This window comes from Xiphophorus hellerii, chromosome 15 (assembly GCF_003331165.1).
Source record: "Xiphophorus hellerii strain 12219 chromosome 15, Xiphophorus_hellerii-4.1, whole genome shotgun sequence".
Lineage (NCBI taxonomy): Eukaryota > Metazoa > Chordata > Actinopteri > Cyprinodontiformes > Poeciliidae > Xiphophorus > Xiphophorus hellerii.
This window is the reverse complement of record NC_045686.1, coordinates 14,978,612-15,000,391: the sequence shown is the minus strand read 5'-3', so window position 1 is coordinate 15,000,391 and position 21,780 is coordinate 14,978,612. Positions and strand designations below refer to the sequence as shown.

General features: G+C 39.1%; 1 protein-coding gene across 1 annotated transcript in view; it reads right to left on the bottom strand.

Moving 5' to 3' along the window:
* nkain2 (sodium/potassium transporting ATPase interacting 2) overlaps nt 1–16,943 on the bottom strand; it is a 99,787-nt gene extending 82,844 nt beyond the window's left edge. The window contains exon 1 of the mRNA XM_032585503.1: nt 15,473–16,943. Coding sequence (XP_032441394.1) covers nt 15,473–15,526 — 54 coding nt within the window. The 5' untranslated portion in view covers nt 15,527–16,943. The remainder of the gene's footprint in view (nt 1–15,472) is intronic.
* Nucleotides 16,944–21,780: the final 4,837 nt, after the last annotated feature.

Genomic DNA, 21,780 nt, shown 5'->3' with positions numbered 1-21,780 from the left:
TTCACTGGAGAGGGAGCTGAAAGACGACAGAGAATCTCATGCTGAGATAGTGAAAATCAACCAAATGCTTTACTCAGAGTTGCAAGCTGAGAATGCAACTCTTTGTCAAAAAATGGCTTCAGTGCAAGACGATTCCCTAGAGGCACAGAGATGCATCCAGAAAGAGCTGGACCAAGCCAAAGACGCAAGTCTAGAAATGGTCCAGAAGTTTGAAGTTGAAATTTTAGCCCTTAGAAAAGAAATAGAAACAATGGAGCAGGAGCATAGGGATGAGAGATATCGTCATGCAGAGGTCGAGATACGTAACGGAAAGAGAGCCAAATTCCTCCACGCCGAGAAGAACATACTACAGAAGGAACTGGATGAAGTTAAACGCGACCTCTTTTTAAATGAAGTCAAATACAGGAAAGAGCTGGATGCGTCAACAGCTGAAATTGAACGCCAACTTTCACGCAATTATGAGCTCTCTGAGGAGCTAAAACGGAAGGATCAGGAGATAGTTGCCGAAGCAATGGCTCCCCTCCCGGTAAAGAAGCCTTTACTGAAAAAGCTTCGACATGCTCTGGGTTTGAAGAAACCGGAAAAATGGAAGAGAAAGCAGCCTGCTGAAGAAAATGAGTAACGCTTGTTTATGCTAGGGGCCAAGATCATGAAGCTTCTCACCATAATGGATGGATGTATGGATGGATGAAGATTTGCAATCCACTTGCAAGGACCACCTCATAAAGATTGACGTTTAAAGATTTATTGAAGAAGGGATGAAAGGATGGGGGAATGAGGGGATCAAGGGAGGTGAAGAAGTGAAGACTTAGTGTGGGGGTAACATGTTGACTTTCACAAGCACAGACTACACCGCAAAGATATAAGTTTAAAGATCTATTAAAGAAGGCATGATGCACAGTGGTGCAGTTGGTAGCACTGTTGCCTTGCAGGAAGAAGGTCCTGGGTTCAATTCCAGGCCTTTTTTCTGCATGGAGTTTGCATGTTCTCCCTGTGCAGGCGTGGGTTCTCTCCGGGTGCTCCGGCTTCCTCCCACAGTCCAAAAACATGAAATGTGTTCAGGTTAATTGGTCTCTCTAAATTCTCCTTAGGTCTGCGTTTGTGTGTATATGATTGTTTGTCTCTGTGATGGACTGGCGACCTGTCCAGGGTGTACCCTGCCTCTCACCAGTTGACCACTGGAGATGGGCACCAGCACAGATCTCAATGGGATAAGGGTGTAAGAAAATGGATGGATGGGACAAAGGGATGAAATTAGATAAATACATAATATGTATTTATCTAATTATATTATAATTAGAGGTGTGGTCTGGACGTGGCCCTGCTTCCGAACTTAAGTTAACATATTAACTTAATTTCGCTAGCATGGACCGCGCCACGAAGATATAAGTTTGCATGTTCTCTCTGTGCACGCATGGGTTCTCTCCGGGTACTCCGGCTTCCTCCCACTGTCCAAAAGCATGACTGTTAGGTTAATACGTCTTTCTAAATTTTCACTAGGTGTGAGTGTGTATGGTTGTGTGTCCTGTCTGTTTCTGTGTTGCCCTGCGACAGACTGGCGATCTGTCCAGGATGAACCCCGCCTCTCGCCCGAAACGTTCGCTGGAGATAGACACCAGCACCTCCCAACCCCACTAGGGACCAGGGTGTACAGAAAATGGATGGATAGATAATAATAATAATAATAATAATAATGATAACAATATTATTATTATTATTATTATTGTTATTATTAACAATAATAATTGTTAATAATTATTGTTAATTAACAATAATTATTAATATAATTAATATAATTATTAATATAATTAATAACAATATTAATTATTGTTATTATTAATAATAATAATAACAATAATAATAATAATAATAATGTGATTTATTTGTTGTTTATAAAATATTTGGAAATTAAAATAAAATATTTGACACAATGTATTTCCCTTTGAATTTTGTGGAAAAAGAATATTTCATCACAGGTACATTTCAATAAATTTAATTTGTTTCAGTATTTAAAAGCTATAAGGGGAAACTGCCATATAGACTCACTAAACATAAATAGATATATTTCAAGAATTTATCTATGACACTTTAGAGGATTAAGTCTACAGCTAATGGAAACTCAAAGTACATGTTCTCATAAAATTGAGAACATGTACAATAAATTTATTTATTTATTTGGACATCAACTACATCTGTCATAGCTTTTGTGTCATGTCATTCCTAAAACAGAGACAGCATAAGCATCTTATCTAAGCACATAAGCAGAAATAATTGAAATATACCACTGACGATGAGAAATCTATATTGGATGTTTCCCTTTGTAAATTCTTTTATTAAAAAAATTAAAATGTACCTTTTCGTAATAATCTGTTGACCCAGCGCTCATGTGAATCTAAGTTTTATGTATTTAATGCTTTTTAATCAGGCTTTTTTGAGAAGTGCTTTATTGTGTCATGGGCTGACTCACAGGAAGTTACTGGTCATAATGGCGGAGCAGGGGGCCACCATGAGATACACAGTAAAGGTTAAGGGTCACACAAGCAGGAAACGCTGTTAACGCTTATAGATGAGGCAGCAAGCAGGAAATGTGGTTTCGGGAGCAACTTGCAGTGTTTCCTCCTGCACTTGTATCACCTTGATGTCAAAATCCTGTAGCTAAAAAAGTATTACTGATTAAACTTTAAAAATGATGTAGCTTTATGTTATTAAAGCTAAAGTTTAATCAGTAATACTTTTATAACAAATTTATGTCAGGTCATGACATCATAAAGGACTAATTGCTGGAAGGCAGTTGCCATGCGTGACCTCATGGATGGTTTCCCTATCCCCACACTGAAACACTGCAGCACTGCCTAAACCCCTGTTGGGTTCTTGGTCACTTTTGTGACCAGGATCGTTACCCATGATTATTCAGAGTCCAACTCTTTCTGTTTCCATACAAAGGAAACCTGAGGGGATCCTCAGTGCTGTCAAATCTTTTTTTTTTTTTTTTTTTGCATCTTTCCCTTTGACACACAATCTGGCCTCAAAGGCCTACAGGCAGCTCTTTTGAATTCATTGCATAGTATCTTCTCTGATATGCTCTGCTTAAAGTGAGACGCTGTACAGATAAGCTTGATCCATTCTAAATCATAAATGTACAACAGACTGGCTTCAATCGAGGTGCAGAAGGTTCTTCAGGATAAGTGGAAATCACATGCAAATGAACAAATTTTTAAGTGTCATAGCAAAGGGTGTTATTACTTAAATACCTGGTTAGTTAAATGCTGACTTTTTCATCTAATTTGCAAAAATGGCTAAACACTTGTTTCAATTTGTCATTATAGATTATTTTGGAAAGATGTAATTTTAAAAAAATCTGACTATATCTTAAATATAAAATGTGTAAAGAGTGAAAATACACTGTGTGAAACTTGGTACATTTTTTTATTACATTAGTTTTTAAGCAGATACTTCCAAAACTGACTGAAAATATATCCTCAAAGTCATAGAATAATTTACATTCATAAAATGACATAATGGATGGTTCTACAAGCACAACCATAGTCTATGCTGTGAAAGTGATTTAACAATATTCATGTCAGGATCACTGACTCTATAAAACAAATAATTCAACTGTGTAGTAAGGGATCACATTTAAAGCCTTCATTGAGCTGCAGAAGAATATAGATTGAGTCAGCTTTTCAGTGTGGAACAAAAAGGTTTTCCTTTCTACTGATTCCACTCTTCCAGGGTTTTACAGGCGGCTTTGAAATGACAGTGCCAGCTGATACATAATCATAGATTTGTAACATTTCTGGAAGGCTTTATATGTATTTACAAGCGTTGCAACCATGTCCCCCGAAAGTAACATATTATCTTTAAAACATATGGAAGGGGGTATTTCATATTTATACCAAAGAAAAAGGGAAAGTGAAGCTCTGCACTGTAGCTGGTGCTGACAAGTCCTTTAGAAGCAACGTAACTAATGTCAACTTTGTGTCATGAGGTGTAACCTCTGTTAAATGAAAAATAAATAAATAAAACTTTCTGGTTTCAATGTGTTGGTGGTTCAGTTAAATGATCTGCGATAAAGATGATTAAACTGCAGACACATGCAAAGTATCTTTGCTAAGAAGTGGCCAAATGAAGGTGGTTGTACTACCACAAATACAGGGGGTCCACTGTGTTGAGTGTAAAAAATATCTTCTTGGAACATCAGCCATCAGATTCATGAGTCTTTAAACATTAATCAGCACCATCAATCAGCCTCTCCTCAAAGTTGTTGCTCACTGTACCGAAACAGAAAATGGGATGGTCTCATTTCAGTCTGGAATCCAGTTTTCCTGTTGGATCCTCTGAATCACATCTAACTAGAAACCATAAAATAAAAAGACTTAAATACCTACATACCAGCAACAAAATTGGCATTCTTATCAGCTGCTCATAGTCTTTCCAATTATTTGGATGCTAAGTTGCAATATTAACTGGATAAATCAACTGAGTCCGCTCCTTGCTAAACTTAGCACGTTGCAGTGTGCTAATTTCGCATAATGTTGCTGTTTAGTACGTCCTTAATAAGGCTGCTGATTTTCCTGTCAATCTAACCAAAAGCAGACTGTGCTGACCAGGCAAGCCAAGTCTGCCTGCAAATAAAACAAACCATAATATTCCATTCATTTACATGAGCATCACATTTGATCTATTTCATAATAAAGTATTCTTCGGTTCCTATATTAGCTTCTGAAATGGATGCTTTGTGGTTGTTATAATGCACAGAGATGTAATTAAAAGTTCTTTCACGATTTTTCAGAAAGAAGACGTGTATGAAAATCAATAAATGCTACTGGAACATGAGCATTGCTTGGTGTAACATTCTTTCGTTGTCACAGTGATTAATGAATCTAAATATAATACAAGCCAAGACGGCGTCTCGGCGCTCAGATGATAACATGGATATGAGTGTGTACAGCCACAAGACATCCATCGAGGACGGATCATGAGAGAGCTCATTTTTAGAACACATCTAGTCTTCAGGTGATAGAAATAAAGGTATAAATATTATATCGGACTGCATTTTGTTCCAACAGCAGGATTTTATCCAGGTTTAAATGTACTAATTGAAATTGAGAACTTAATGAGCTGTTTGGGGATCAATCAATGAGTCATATTTAATATTCACAAGGGGCAATTATTGTGCAGCACAGTAGGGAAATCTGTCTAAAGCAGGGGTGCCCAAAGTCGGTCCTCGAGGGCCGGCATCCTGCACGTTTTAGTTCTCTTCCTGGTGGTAGTAACAACCTTTTCAGCATGTCAGTGTTCTCCTAGGCCTTCTACCGAGCCATCACTTGATCCAGGGAGAGAACTAAAACATGCAGGATGCCCTGGTCTAAAGTAACCACATATGGTATGATATGGGGCAGAAAGACATATTGGGTCTTTTGAGATCATCAAGACACTTTACAACTGCAGAGATCTTTACTGATACTAACCAGTTTCGACTAAGTTGTAGTGTAGAGCTTGTCCACCAATGCTCCAGATATGGAAAACTGTCAATTTAGCCATTGATTTGTGTGAAGTATGCAACTATAAAATAAATAGGCATATGTGGGTGCAAGAAGCACAACAGAGCAAAATCAATACTGACAACTAAGAAAAGGAGAACTAGTTTCATTGACTGCAAGCATTTTTTTAAAAAAAAGTATAGGAAGCAGATGTTCCAGCTAAGTAATTAAAAGTATCTGTTAGCCGGAGCAGAGGTGATGTATTGTCTGAGCTGACGGTGGCCGTGCACTGTGCCCTGAAATCTCTCAGAGAAGCTGACAGTTAATAGAAGAGTTACCATCTGGGGAGAGATTAGCCACTGCAGATGTAAATGTGTGGGAATAATTAGTGCAGCAACAACATTACCTCTGCGTTGTAACAAGGAATGAGGCAGGCTAGTTGAAACCTTTAGTGTTCGTCTCTGTATTCAGAAAAACCTGCAAACGAGCTCAGCAACGAAAGCTTGCAGTAGTCGTGATGTGTCTAAATAAAACCTTTAGACAAATGACAATGAACATAGAGGGGGGGGGAAATACTAAATCATGTTGGAAATGGTTACTTGCTAGCTATAAAGCAGGTAAAGAAACAAATATAAGACTCTAATAGCAGTCTCTCAGAGCCTTGCATACAGTTGCTAAGAATGCATTGTATAGACAGGCTCCATTAAGGCTTCAAAAGCTTTAAATAACTGCGCAAACCAAGTAATCGGGTGTACTTTGAATATTGAAATGCTGCAATATGATTCAGATGACTCAGACCTCTTTTCATGTGACCTATTCAGCCCAGGCTTTTTGTGCCTTCATTATCCATCTGTGCCATATGGGTTGGTCCAAATTTAAAATAGGGGGTCAAAGTCCATTTTAGCCAAACAGGCAGCATGTGTGTAATATACTACTGAGCACTTTCTGTGTTGCTGGTGTGAGATAACTATGATAAGAGACACTGACTCTGTGTGTTTTTGTTAGCACTGGTGAGAAATAATTAGATTTTCACAGAGTTAAGTTAAGGGTTTTTTAAGGAAGCAGCATGGGTCCTTCATTTCTCTTCTTTCTCCACATGGCCTCTGCATACAAGTTAATAAATGCTTTTTAAAATAATCATATGAGACTTAGAAGCATTATCAAAACACTGACTGAGTTCAGTTCTGTTTAGGTTTGTTCAGTGGATGGAGTTGACCCAACAGATTTTAAATAACCTTTCGCAGCTCTGATTAAAATTTAGTTTTCTTAACATTTTTCATAAAGGCTTTTTTTTGTGATGAAATTGCTGAATTGAAACAAACTGACAATGGAACTGGTGTAAAAACAACTTGAATTTGAAATTTTCTTAAAGTGAATCGAATTGGATTTAATCAAATCAGAGCAAATTAAAATGAACTGAATTGAATCAAGCCAAGTTGGATTGCATCAAACCGAATTAGGACAAAACTGAACTGAACACATCCCAATTCAGTTTGATTTGAAGTAAATCAAACCATACTGATTTAAATTAAACTAAAATGAACTGAACCAAATCAAATTCAAGTTAAACTGAATTGAACGGAAAGGAATTGCATTGAACTGAGCTGAACATAATATCAAATCATGATGAAACTAACCAAATTAAATTTAGCTGCATTTAACTAAAAGGAACTAAACTGAATTGAATGGAATCAAAACAAAGCAAATTAAATTCAGTCATGAATGTGAGGTTTTCAATGGAATTGTGTTGTCTGATACATTGAAACATAATCAAGTACATATATTATTTCATACAAGTTCAAATGTAAAAAAGATCAACAAAAGTGGCACTGTTAATGTACTCTAGAAATATTCCTGTATTTTATAAGTGAAATTTTCAAGTTTTCTACTTTTCCTACTTCTCTAATTCAAAAAAAGACAAAAATACTTGCTTATATTTTCCTTTTCTTGGATATTCTATACATGTACTAAATTTTAACATACATGTGTACATATCACCGCAAAGTTTAGAGCCAAACTCTCATTGGTTATGCAAGTTTTCCAATGGGAAAGAGGAAAACCTAAAACTCAAGAATAAACAAAAAAAAAAGTGTCCTATTTTAAATAAAATCAGGAATTTGGTTTTTTGTTGACAACTGGAAGCCAGGAAAGCACGACATTCCTTTGTCAGAAGCAGCAACCTTGAGAATAGGAATGGAGCTGTCAGGGATCTAAAAGGTTTGCGCTCTAGCGCTCCAGCTACATGCACCTCATCAGCACCAGCAAGAGGAAACTTGTTTTGTGCACAGACTCTTTTTGAGCACATTGAACGAGCCGCCAGTCAAGTCACTGGTCGAGGAGCTGCATTCCTCGTAAAGAAAAGCAGATGAGGTGGAGATAAATAAAGACATGAAAACGGCCAGGAAGGCGCCGACACAAAAGGTGGGCACGTATAAAAAGATTGAGACCTGGGGGGAGAGAGGCTGACAAATTAGAGCTGTGAAAAGGAGAACGCGACAGGAAATCTATAGAGCCAGAGCTGAGATTGTGCGAGGGCCTTGTTGAATGCAGTGTCGTACATAAAAGATAGGAAAGCCTCTTTATCTCCTTACATTGCTGCAATGAGGAGGGAAGAGTAAAGATTATGCTAGTCTCCACACAGAGATGAGGGCTGCATTTGCTTTTGACTCAAGCACACTTAAAGCGGATACGCTTTATAACGTGAACAGCATGAGAGGAATGCTGATCGCAAAATAACAGGTGACCGAGTATCTCCGATAAAAATGATCTGGGAGTTAAGTTTGAATTCAGCCGTGTGGAGGGACCTTTTGTAAAAAGCTGCAATAACAAAGTTAAACTGTACCAAATCACTTCTGAGGTAATGAAGCAAACTCAACAGGAAGTCTTATTTCCTTTCCTAACTGATGCAAAATGATGTTGCCCTGTATTGTTTGGGCTATTTCATTTTTTTTTTTTTAAAAGAGAGATTATTTTTCACTATCTGTGTTTTCTCTTTCGTTAGATCAATTTCTGGGTTCTAGAAGGATTTGCACAGTCACTGTTTCTTCAATCAGCACTACCAGAGAGATGCCATTTCTGCATTCATGTCACTTCCAAGATGTAAATTATTCATTATGTCCCTCAGTGGTGGAAATGTCACAGGAATGTACTTCCACTGACAGACAAACAGTGCATCTGAGATAGCCTGTGGCCCACTCTGTGTGTCTGGATTTAAGTTTCCTGTGTCCAATAATCACACTGTACGTTATTCATACACATACAATTCATTATCAGGCAAATTCGGTATGACTGTCTCAAACAAGCATGTGACAGCATCTTAATTTACATAGTTTTATATGCTGAACATTAATTGTCTCTTTTGACATTGCATTATAGTTTATCATAGACACTGAATTACAAACTTGTAATTTCATTTTATTTACACCGTTTCATTAACACGCACACATGCAACACAATTATAGCTGTGTCAACGTTATGCACCCCTGAGACCTTTGATGACATTATTATTCCCCCCGCTGAGCCACTGGACAATTGAGTCATCGCTTTTGTGACAGCTGCTGGTGGGAGATGTGGACCGATATAGCCAAGAGGACCTCCACCACGGACACAGACGGTGAGTCACCAGTGCTGAGGAATGTCTGTGTGTGTGAGAGAGGAAAGGTGTCGGTGTAAACACCATCTGATCTGCTACAGTCTGTTTGCTCTGTTCAGTTCCATTAATCTTTATGATTTTGTCTTTGGTTTTGGCCTCGGCACTGGACAGTTTGGGTTAATTATCGGACTGCACAGTTTTATAACTCCGTGATTTGTTCTTGACGGTGTTACTGTACGAGCGCTTAAGGGGCTCACATGCCTCTTGTTTCTTTATTAGAGTAGGATTTAGACCCGATAAATCAAGATTTTTTTCTTCATTTAACCCAAAAGAAACAGTACATAAAATATTACAAAAATATTACTTTTTTAAAAGTAAAATATACTTAGTTTCCAAAGGAATAGTGCAACCGAAAAAGGCTTTTCAGTGAGAATTTCCACCTTCATTTGAAAGCATCCTATAAGAATCCATTCTGTGCTGTTGCCAAGTAGACAAATGGACTATCGGTACAGGGATTTGTGGGCCCTTTGTAATATTACCATCAGTGTATTACTACCAGCTTATATGACAGAGATGTGAGTTGTGCAGAAGGAGAACTAACTTTCTGCCCGATCGATAATATGCAACATGGTTTCAGCCTTCTCTGCTAAACTCATATTTTGAACTTAAGTAGCCTAAGCTAACAGTTTTTAATCGCAATTTATTTTTGACAGATCTTTTTTACCCACAGTTCATTTTTTCCTAAAGTTGTCCTCGTGGTTTATTTTTATGCTTTGCTTGTTGGGTCTTTACAATGTTTAACTTTGAATTGAAAATTAAACAAAACAATTCCTGGACGCAACTGCTAGATCAAAGGTCCAAGGATTTACAACAAAGTTAAAAATGCACATGTTTTTGCCTGCTGGAGCAGCGAGTTTTCCCTTGTTGTCTTTTCTTATTAGATAGGAGGAAACTGTTTGTCATTGGTAACTGTCTTCAGGGAACAAAAAAATCCAAGGTATGAAATACTGTACGGATAGATGTTAGAGGTGGGATTTGAAACCTTTGGACGATTCGCTTAGCTGTTTCAAACTTTTATGAGAAGCAGATTCAAAAGTTAGTGGATGTAAGATAAATTGTACAGATTCTTTCATTTACGTTCACAGAACAAGGTTTCATCTTCAAGTCAGCTTTGCTGTCCATTTTACTATCTTAGCCTCAGAACCAGTAGGAAATAAATTTTGTCATTTTTTCCTGTTCTGGACTCTTGTCAATATCTACACGCAGCCCATATCTTTGTGTGCGCTGGCAAAAGTGACAGCAGCGACAGTTACCTGGGAAAAACTTTTAAATTGAGTCCTTTCTTTATAATTACAAAATAAGCAAAAGCTGCTAATTTAAGATATCCCTCTAAAAATATTGACCTCAGGGTTTTATGTTTCTTACAAACAGACCTTGAACAATAATTGTTTGATTGGCAGTCCTCTTGTTGAACTCCTCATCCAAATTGTTTTTTTAAGAGAATTGTCTTATTATTATCAAACTATACTCTTTGCAATCCTTTTCTTAAAGTATATCTTTCCTTTAGGAGGGCTCTCAGCTTGTAGCTGAAGTGAATGAATGGACTCAGACAGCCACGGTTAACTGGATCAAACAAACCAGTGCAGTCACCTTGCAGAATGACAACCTGTCAGGCGGCGGCAGCAGACCAAAGACCACTGAGTGATGCCAACACATTATTAGCAGTTTTCTCTGATGGTCAATTAAAAGGTTGATTTTTCATTACATGAGCCGTGTCTCCGGTGGTCTTGATATTGGTACAAAATAAGGACCTTCATTGTGTAACAAAAATTACACAATGAAGGACAAAAAAATAGATAAATAAATAAAGGACATAAAATAAAAAAAGTTGCAAGTCCATAGAAAAGAAATTCATTGAAAGCTGCTGTGTACATTTCTACAAAAGTGGCAATAATAGTGTAGGACAAAAGGTTTACCTCAAATTATTTACTAAAGTGTAACTGAAAATGACTAACAGAATAATTGATGACAACCTATTATGATTTCAGGCTCTAGTTTTAGATGCTTACAGCGTTTCAAACACAAATATTGAGACAAATAAAGACAAAGTATGTTTCTGTAGGTTTTTCAACCAATTATTAAGACCAACAGTTGCATGTTGCAGAAAAGCAAACTGCAACTCTATTAAATCCCTTTGTAATGTTAGAAATAATTAATAAGCTTACCGCATATAAATCTGAATCAAGCAGAAAGTCGGCTGGTTAGACTAAAAACGTCTTGCACATGAAGATATACAGTATGTCCAAACGCAGATCATTGATCCCTGTTCAGCTGTAGTGACATGGCGTCTTAGCAATTAACCTGGCTAATGAGGCGGGTTGAAAAGGTGCTGTTAAGTTACATAGGCCATCAGTTCTAGTACTTCAGACACTCTGACCAGAACTGTTCTATTTTCCTTACCTGGGTCACCTGTTCAAAAGACCCTCACCGATTAAAAACAAAGGACAGAGTGGACTGTGCGTTTTGGGCAAACATATTGAAGATTAGCCGAGGAAAGCCGAAACGGTGCTAACCACACACCTAGCTGTAAACATACAGCAGCGTTGGACCTCGAGCTCAGCTAGTGGTTGTATCAGCCGGCTTAGCTATTACAACAGTTAACAGAGCAAAACATGTTGTTGACTGTGGCACAGCATTAGTTCCACTGCATTAGACACAATGACTATCTCTGTGACAGAATCTCATTCACAAGCACGGATGCAGACGCGCGAGCGCTACCATTATATCACCGACGCTGCACCCCCATTTACAGCACAGTGGTGTGTTTCATGTATGTGCGCCGCATGAGGCAATATCATTAGCATTCTGATGTAAACAAGTTCCCTGACACAGCTGTGTCGCGGTCTTTCAAGTCACAATGTGCCCAGCGTTGTGCTATTTCACAGCACAATGGGTCTTTTCCAAGCGCGCTCTCTCACAATATGGGTCATGCACATAAAATCTTGAATTAGGTGATGTTCCAGTATCTTTCTTAGAATGGGGCAAGAAGGCACTTATGGAATCTCTCTAACTCCTATTCAGTGTGAAAACAGCTGCAGCTGGTCCATACTTAATATAAAGCAACATTTACTTTACTATAGCTTTTATTTTTACCAACAAAGTACCACTTGAAAAGGAATGGAACTGCATGATCTTCAAATCCTTCCTTTAAATCAAATGTGCTGGAGATGTGACACATCTAAAACACGGCAGACGGTAAGCCTTGAAAAGCAGCCCTGAAAACCAAGAGATTTTTTTTGTGTTAGCATGGCCTAGTCAAAGTCCAAACTTAATTTCAATTGTTAATATGTGTTAAAATTTGACAATTGCTGTTCACAGATGCCCTCCATCCACTCTGAATCAGGTTGAGTTATTTTACAAAAAAAAAAAAATATATATATATATATATATATACTTTACAGTAGAGACACAGTCCAAAGGATTGCAGCTGTATTTGCAGCTAAATGTGCTTCTGCAAATTATTTACTCAGGAGAGCTCAATTCAAATGCATAACACATACCACTTTTCAGATGCTATTTGAAAAAAATCTGTGGAAAACACAAACACAGAGAGAGAGACACAATGCACTGTAGAGATACTTGTTTTCTGCCATAACCTTGGCAAAACAAAAAAGCAACACATTTTCAAAATGCTCATACTCAGAAATACTTAGGTTGTTATTTTGGAATGTGAAACAACTAGCATCTGTTGTACAAAGCAGGACAAGCTGTCCATTTTAAAGAAGAAACTGCACTCTTAAAACACACAAAAAAAACTTTACAGAGATTTTTTTTAACATCGTCACGTATGTTTTCCGGTTCGAGATGTGCTCTCAGGCGAGGGAGCACACTTGACAGAGCACTACTGCATTTTCTTCAAGTCTGTTGTTTAATGATAGTGATGGATTTGAGCTCCACTGCTATTTAGAGGCTGTGTTAGAGTTAGTGATCACTTTCAAGATTTTCCATGAGAGCCTTTGAGCTGATTTCAGATCCGTTAGAAACCGAGCCATCTAATAATAATAATTGATAACACTATTTATAGGCCTGAAGTGGGGCAATGTCTGCTCCCAGCACCACTTGTGCTACAACATATTTAGCACGCTCCCACTTCAGCATCCCTCCAGCGGTGGTTTAAGGGAAGAAAGGGAATGGATGGACGAATGAATGAATGAATGAATGAATGAATGAATGCACAAACAGCAGGCGTGCTCCATCCAAATGTTGCTACAAACACTATTGCTCTATTAGCTCATCTGTCCTGGGTGCCCACTTAGTGAGATCTAACCCTTCCCAGGAGGAGCCTGGGTCTGACTTTACGGTTCATCGGTTCAAACAGGAGACTTGCAAAACGCAGCAGTTTGCTGATCCGCCAGCACAGAACTAACAACAGACCTGTGGTCAAAGTTCAACAGGAAATTGTTTGCAAGACCGCGTTTTATACCCGAGGTCAGGCCGAAAGTGGGTCCGTTCCAAACTTTAAGGGGGAGGCGACACTGGTTGATTGGCAGGCGATTGGCAGGTGGGGCGACTGCGGTTAGGGTTAGAGCTGACACGGCGCAGACGGGAGTGTGTGCCTTTCTTAAATCAAAAAGCAACTGAATTTTTAGACGCAGGTCCACGTTTATTGTCATAAAGATGTGTAATTTTTTTTAAAAAGCATTAGAATAAAGTCACAATTTATTGTAGAAGCATAATCCGTCTCTGAATAAGTTTTAGAGAAATTCAACCTTTGAAATAAGTGCATTTATGCAAAAATAGAACTTAAAAAAAATAACTGTTTTGTACAAAATCAGTGATACGATTATTGGCAACCCTATTGTCAGTAATGTTGCCAGAAGAATATCTTCTAAAGAGGGAGAGGGATTCTTAAACGTTCCTCTTTGCAGAATCTCCATCGATCATCCTGAGAACTGGCTCCTCTCTGTTCTATGGGATTTAGCTCTGGGGAATGCTGCAGCCATTGAACAGGTTGATTTTGTGTCAGATGAAGTATTTCTTTGTTGATTTGGTTACATGTATCATTATCACTTTATTCCATTTTCTGTTTTCTTTTTGGCACAAACCACTACATATTTTTATTTCAAATCTCCTGATGTTTAAAAACTCCCTGGCGTCATGCACTCTAAGAACATTTTGGTATTTGAAGGAGACCAACAGTATTACAGTTCAGCAACTCTACTTTACAGGGCATGAGGCGCTTCTGTATATAATTAACCAAACCCTACAAGAGATTCAAATCTAACAATCTTTGTCTTAATCTTAGTCTCATTCAACCAAAGCCCACACTTCCAGTGAAAGTCCCAGTAAGATTCAACAAACTCCACATGTTTAAGTTTGTAATGATGGAGGAAAAGCTTTGTTCTGCTATCACTCCCAAACAACCAGTTGGCATCTGGTGTCAAATGGTTATTTAGACTTGATTTTCCTCCAGTTGACAAACTTGGCTGCTGTTCTCGTGGTTTTTGTCCTTCTTTACTGCCATCATTAACCTACTCTGCTGCACATGTTGACTAGATAAATACGGATCCTCGCCCAGTCCGGTGACCAATGGCTTAAATAAACAGGCTGCTGTGCCGAGTCAGGTCTATACTAAAAAAAATAATTGTAGATTACTAATCGGAACTTCAAATAGACCTTCATTTTAAAGCAAACTTGTGAAAAAAGACTTATTGATAAACACTGGATTCTTTAACTTAAGTGAAAATAAATTTACTCAAATCAAATATTTTTACAGCCATGTCTCTATATCTGATCTTATTTGTCAAGAAAAAGGAGAAAAATCCCATAAACTGATGAAGTGCTCTGCATTACAGCAGCAGGTCCCTGCCAAACCACGAAGGAGCTCTTTGTTATCATTTCCAGAGTTTTCGGGTGGGGATGCATGCAAACAGCCCTGCCCCTTCATCCCACCCTGGTACCACTTCCAGACGACCCAGATGGTGAAAGGAGAAAGAGCGGTACACCAAGGAGCAGATAAGCAGCTGGTGATGCTTTGCGTTGGATATTTTCCTGCTTCACTCCTGTCCCCTTTCCTTCCCCAGCCCCCCATTCGCAACTCAGCAAAGAGTACCCCCCCACCCACCCACACACTGCTTTTGAGATCACCTTTCATTTATTTCACCTCCTATTTCGTGACCTTTTACACTCCTGTTACCTTCTGAATTTGTAACCTTTGAGTAATCCATGCACCCACCTGTCTCCCGCTTCCCTGCCACGTCTAGGATCCTCCTGCCACTTGACAGCTTATTTGTTTGTCAAGCTCTTACAAGATAAAAAAAGAAAGAAAAAAAAACCGCTTTTCTCCCTCCTGATCGATCATCTCCGTTACAGGATCAATAGTAATCTCGGCACTTACCAGCTGCATGCCACAGATGAAGGCCAAGGTGCACCTGCCGCTGCAACACCCCATGATGTCCTCCTCCTCCTCCTCCTCCTCCTTCTATGCAGAAGTCCAGAAACTCTAGATAATTCCCAAAGTCTCTCCTTCACCTCCACCCGCCCCTCCAGCGAGGGGCTGTCTGGCTGTCTGGCAGCCCCGGGTGGAGGCACTGCTTGGGGGCCTCAGAGAGCAAAGCACAGCCCCTGTGCTCTCTGGTGCTCACAGCAATCAGGGCTGACTACTTCATCCAGATGAAAAGCTGATGAGTGGTCTCCTTTTCTTAAAACACAGGTCAGGGATCGAGTGTGGAAAGAGGCCCTTTAGGACAGTTTAGCACAATTCAAGACAACAAGTTGATATTTATCTTGAATAAGAGACAGGCAATGAGCATCTTTAGCAGGGGAGGTGGAGAAAAATCAAACAGGTCTTCTCCTATTGTAAACTCAATTAAAACTCCACTGCATTGACGAGAAAATGTTCCAGCTGTGTCCATTCGGCTCCTCCGGACTTCACCTAGTTGAACCGGTAATCCGTTCAGGGCTCAGCTCATCGTTATCCCTGCTGAATTGGCACAATCCTGGACAGCACCAGACAGATGGTGGAACTGGCTGGATATATTCCCACAGATCTCTCAGATCTCTCGCTCAATAATCCGATTAAAAGCCCCAATTGCCTGTTTTGGTAAGGGTAATATGTTTCCAGGTGGAGGAAACAAGTGAAAGTGGTTCTGGCATCTGTCTATCTTTTTTTTTCTTCTTCTTCTTTAATCCTCCCCAACGCACAGTCGGGCTCCTCTCCTCTTCTTATCTCAGGGGATGGGCACGTAGCGGCAACATCCTCTCCTAAACACCGCTGTCTTCTTTCCACACGAGTTTTTCCACTAAATGTCCTGACTCTATCCAGACAGGCAGTGGAGAGTGGAAGCGTTGATAGGGTCTCCTGATATACGTCAGCCTCCTGGAAGATGATTTCTGTGGCTCTTCTGTCTAATGAGTCCCCTTCCTTAGGATCATCTCCCCTTCAGGTCCACAACCAGTTCTCTCTCTCTCTCTCTCTTGGTGAGAACCGTGATCCGATTATCCCCAGCCTTCTTCTTTATGATTTAAAAAAAACAACAACAAAAAAAAACACTTCCACAATAATAAACACAAAAGCAACAACAACAAAAAGAAACACACTGGTGTCCGAATTTCGCGCAGAATTTCGCGTTGTTAAATTCCAGGTCGAAAGTAAGTCTCCAGACGTGACGCGCAAAAGCGGATCCGAGCCAAATGACGTCCGGGTTCAGTTTCTTGCCTCAGGATTTGTCTTGAAGAACTGGGGAGGGGGAGACAATGGGAACCGGGATGGACCAACGGACCGAGAGAGACAGCCGTGAGGAGCGTCTCCCGCCTGCCATCTGTCAAGTCAAACAGCACTCCTCCATGCTGCTGTTCTGGTGCGGATTTCCAAAATAAAGGTGCCGAATGTGACAGCGTTATTATTAATTTTTTTTCTTTTTCACACAGCAGAACAAGTAACTTGTTCTTTCGCTGCTTTGACGTGGTTCCGTTTTTTTTTTGTTTTTTTTTTACAAGGGGTTGTTTTTAATAGTGGCAAGTTGTGTATGTTTTGTCGGAAGTAGGAAATTTCAACATCCACCTTGGAAGAATCTGCAGGATGGCTAACCTGAAGTAAGTCGAGGTTCCTGAAGCTGCGCCGAGTTTTTAGTCAATATAATGCAGCACGAGTTGCTTTAAAATTATACATATTTAAATAATCTGCGAGGTAAATGCCAACAGATTAAAATGAGTAGAGTTAATTAATTAATCAAAGAACATAGTCATAAAAGTGCAAAAACAAAACACTGTAGTATCCAGACAAAGCTTTCACGTTAAGGTCAAAAGGTGGTTTCTGTACGGTGTGAACGTGTTAACCTCCAAAATTACTAACACACAAAAACCCAACAACAACAACAACAAAAAAAAAACTTGAGCGTCATTAGCCACAATTTGTTCAACCCACATTAATGAGAAACTAAAAACTCACCTTCGTAGCCTCAGAGTCAGTACTAATTTATATTTGATCAAATTGAGGTTTGGGCTTCACATTTCCTGACGTTCATGTGGTTTCTGCAGCGTCCTTGAAGATGTGAAAAATCAAACGAGCAAGACAAGTGCTGCATGCTAGCTGTCGACGCTAATTTTACCCTTGTTTAATTAACGCAGGTATAACTTCAGCTAATATTTAGCTTGACGCCTTTCTTCTGGCTGTCCTGCATCATGGAGCCACAGCCGATAAAGTGAAGCTTTTACTTTGAAGGGCAGCCTAAAGAGGTTCTCCCCTGTTGTAGTTGCTGCTGGCTGACTTGCTGAGGCTGAAGCTCGGCTCTGCGGGGGAGCAGTGGGCTTCTTTTACTCTCCAAAACACAAACATTGACAGGGCAAAGATGCTTCTTTTGCATCGGTTTGCAGCTGCTGCTGAGCACGGCCCTCTGAACCTTGATGATAAACTGGTGAATCAAGTGTGTCACCTCCCTGATTCACTGGGGACTCCTCTTTGGACTGGAAAGACTGCGTATCCATCCCCTTTTTACATATATCCAAAAAAAAAAAAAAAAACAACCTCAAGGGTTCACTATTAAAGCTATAAAGAACGGTTCTTTTGGCTTGTCAAAAAATTGCCCCGGATTGCCTCTAAATTAGAAATTGTCTCGGCTGAGCGTTTTAGAGTGTCTCGTCTGTATATGACACCTAATTTCACTCTACAGTCTTGTGGGTTTTTTTTTTCCTGCAGCGGGCACTCCAGTTGTGGATTGAGCCCAGATTCATATAAAATTGACCACTTTGTTTCCAATTTAAAAGTGGAGGAGTCAGTGAAAGTCTGCGCGCTTCAGGGGTCAATTGTGCCACGCCTATAATATGGCCAGTAGCTTAAACAGACACTGAGGTGGAGAGGGTATCAGTGCTTTAGCTACACAACATAATGGCCTGCTTTCCCCTCGCCATCAATCTCTGTCACAGTGTGTCCCTCCCACGCACGCACGCACGCACACACACGGAAAAACAACTCCCAGGTATAAGGATGCGTGCGCAAACAAATACACATTCACGCGCAAGCACACTCCGGAGCCCCACGCCGTGCGACAGGAGTTTAATTATGCCTCTAATCTTGAGTGACAGGTGCATGTATAATGACTGATTCCCTGGGGCCATGTGTCGAGGCATCCACCCATTCATCCTTCAGTCTCTTCTTCTATTTATCGTCTTACTTAGTCATCAATCCATCAAATCCACCGCCACGTTTCCCTCTAAACTTCTTTTTTTATACATTGTCAGCCTTACTTCAGCCGTTCCCTGCTCTTTCCCCTCCTTTCTGTTTCGCCGTCTTCCTCTCCGTTGCTCAGCAATTTCGCTTGTTCAATTTTTATTCCCTGCCACACATCATCATCTACTCTTTATTAAGGTCACTGACCAGGCTAATTGGGGTTGCGCCTCCCGAAGATGATGCCACGACATGAAGTAGGTGCTCTGAAGATAATAATTACTGGTTGATTTTAGAGTAAACATAAATTTCCAATGGATGTAATCATATTTTAAAAAATGTTTTTTTTTAAAATCTAATATCTTTAATAATTACTTATCACAGATATGTATATATTTTAAATAAATTTACAGTGATGATACATACAACCAATGTAGGCATGAGACATCTTTTATTGGTCTACGTTTTAATCAGGGTTGTTGTCAGGATCATTCCAAAAACTCAATTTTAATCTACCTTATCACTTCCAAAGTACATGGGTTTTTTTTGCTATTAGGTCACTATGACAGAAGGAATGTTCAGCATGTTGAGCACGGCAGCGGTAGCGTCATGCTAGGGGTCTGTTTTGCTTTGTGTGTTCATGGCGAACTGCTAAGAGGGAAACATTTGAGGCTGTGTGCATAATTTTGATTCTATGTGGATTAAAGAAATTAATACATCCAATTCTGGTTTTAAAAATCACTCAGGGTTATTTGTTTTATAATCATCCATGTGAAATAGGAACAGCCCAAATGAATAATTAATGCGGAATCTTTTTATTATGATTAAAGTTTTTAAACGCATCAGTCTGTTACTGCTTGTGTTTCATCCAAACAGCAATAATGTTTGTTTATTTGTTCTGTTTCTTTTAGGATTAGGGGGGAGTTAATTATTTTGTATGTCACATTTTCAGAATTAACAGAACTAACTCACATTGACATATACACACAAATATTTATTTGATTTTTTTTATTATAAGGAAAATAAAAAATCAATAAAACAGCTTGAACAGGAACATTTAGTGATAGGATCCAGTACAGATTTGGTGTGATGTAAAATGGAAAAGCAAAAAAAAAAATGCACAAAAGTTCATACATACATTATAGACTCTTGCACGACTATTTTTGACACAATGGCAAACACTGAATGCGTCACGCACAAGGCCAAGAAGAATTTAACACTGAAAGAAGGCAAGTAGACATTAGATATGTCTGTGTTAGACTCTACACATTTGGCCAATAAACACTGAATAAGATCTAAATTGTCTTGTCATTTTCAGATTACTGTCCGCTTGAAAGTCTGCGGTGTTGTCAACATATTCCTGTCATCAGCAAGTCCACGCTGGAGTTTGACACCGATAAAATGTAATAGAAAGAGCCGGAGAGAAACAGCAAAATGAAAACACAGGGAAAGATAGAAAACAGCATCCTAGAGATACCTAGATAGTATGTGTTCATAACTTTATCTCTCTGAGCCAGATGTCAGAGGATTGCTGCTCCTGTCAGCCTCTCAGCCCACGCGTACACACTCAAGAAAAACACAGACCCTCTTCTGTTTCCTCACATTTGCTTGTCTAAAAATAATCTGCATGTAGATCCCTTGCAATATGTCAAAGTGTGTCCTTTCCAGTGACTAGGCAGCTGGAAACTTATTACTTTTGTCCTTTCGTGATGACAATTGAAATGGATAAAATTAAAATGAACGGATTAAATCCAATAGGCATAGCACAGATGGAACCAGAGAAGAGAGAGTAAGAAATAAAGAGAAAAAATAGTTCACAAAACGGGGAACGTAGAGGGAGTGAAGCTCAAGAGGGTCAGGAGCAGGGAACTGCTCGAGAAGAAAAGCCTATTTTATTTTCATTTAACACCAGACTAAAAACACAGACAGCATTAAAAAGATGAAAATACAAAATGAATTAGACAGAGAATGTGCAGTTGAAATTCAGTTCAATGCAACTGAGTTTATTTACATACCGGCATCTCACAACAAAGAACAAACACTGGGTGCACAAATGGTCAAAACTGTAAATACATAAACTCACAATATCATTAAGATAGATAAGTAGCAGAGAAACTACACACGTTTGGGATCGTCTAATATCAGAGATATTAGACCTCTGATAAGAAATATTGGATCTTATTTGAACTAAATAGTTTTCTGGCACAGACTGGGATTAGGTCATGCATTTTTAATTAAGCTCAGGTCGGGTCAATTCCAGAGTCTTAGAATTAGTTCTCTTTATTCATTCCCAAACCAATTTTAATGTTTTAGTCAAATATTGTACGGATTGGCATAAATTCAAGCTGATACTGTCTATGGTTACATTGCACTTAAGCAATTATACAATAAAAACAAAAAACTCCACTCAATGTAAATCAAAAATATTCAACGATTTAAGTTTGTTCCAACAAAGAGAGATGGTACAGCGCATGTATCCAAGGATCATAATCTCATCAACAAGCAGGACTAAACTGCGAACGGTACAGAGCAAAAACAACTAACTTAACTGTGATAACTGAAAAAGATTAAGTAAAACCAAAAGCAGAAATTGTTAGCAAAAGCTTTCTTCATCATTTTCTTGTACACATAGGAAAGTCAGAATGCAGAAATCCCTTAAGGTGGGAGGGGCTTAATGTTCTGCTGTTGTTATTAGAGAGTCAAGCTGTTTAATCTGACAAATACGTTTCTGCTCTAATATTTAGGACGGGCTCACAGAGGTCCAGACTCAGCAACACGTTAAAAGATAGCCTCTAATCTCTTGATGTGCTTGTCTAGCAAGAAAACAGCTTTCGCCTTACTCAGCATCATTCGCTTTGTTCAGAAACACTCCCAGTCCTCAAGATGGTGGTGAATTTGTTCTTGACAGTGGCTTGGCACTGTCTGCATCTATACATGTATATTGTGAATCCATAGCGAATCTTATGGGAAATAGTCAAATGTTTCTGCACTTATATTTTAAGAAGACAGAGAAACCAAACGCTGCCAGTTAGATAATACTA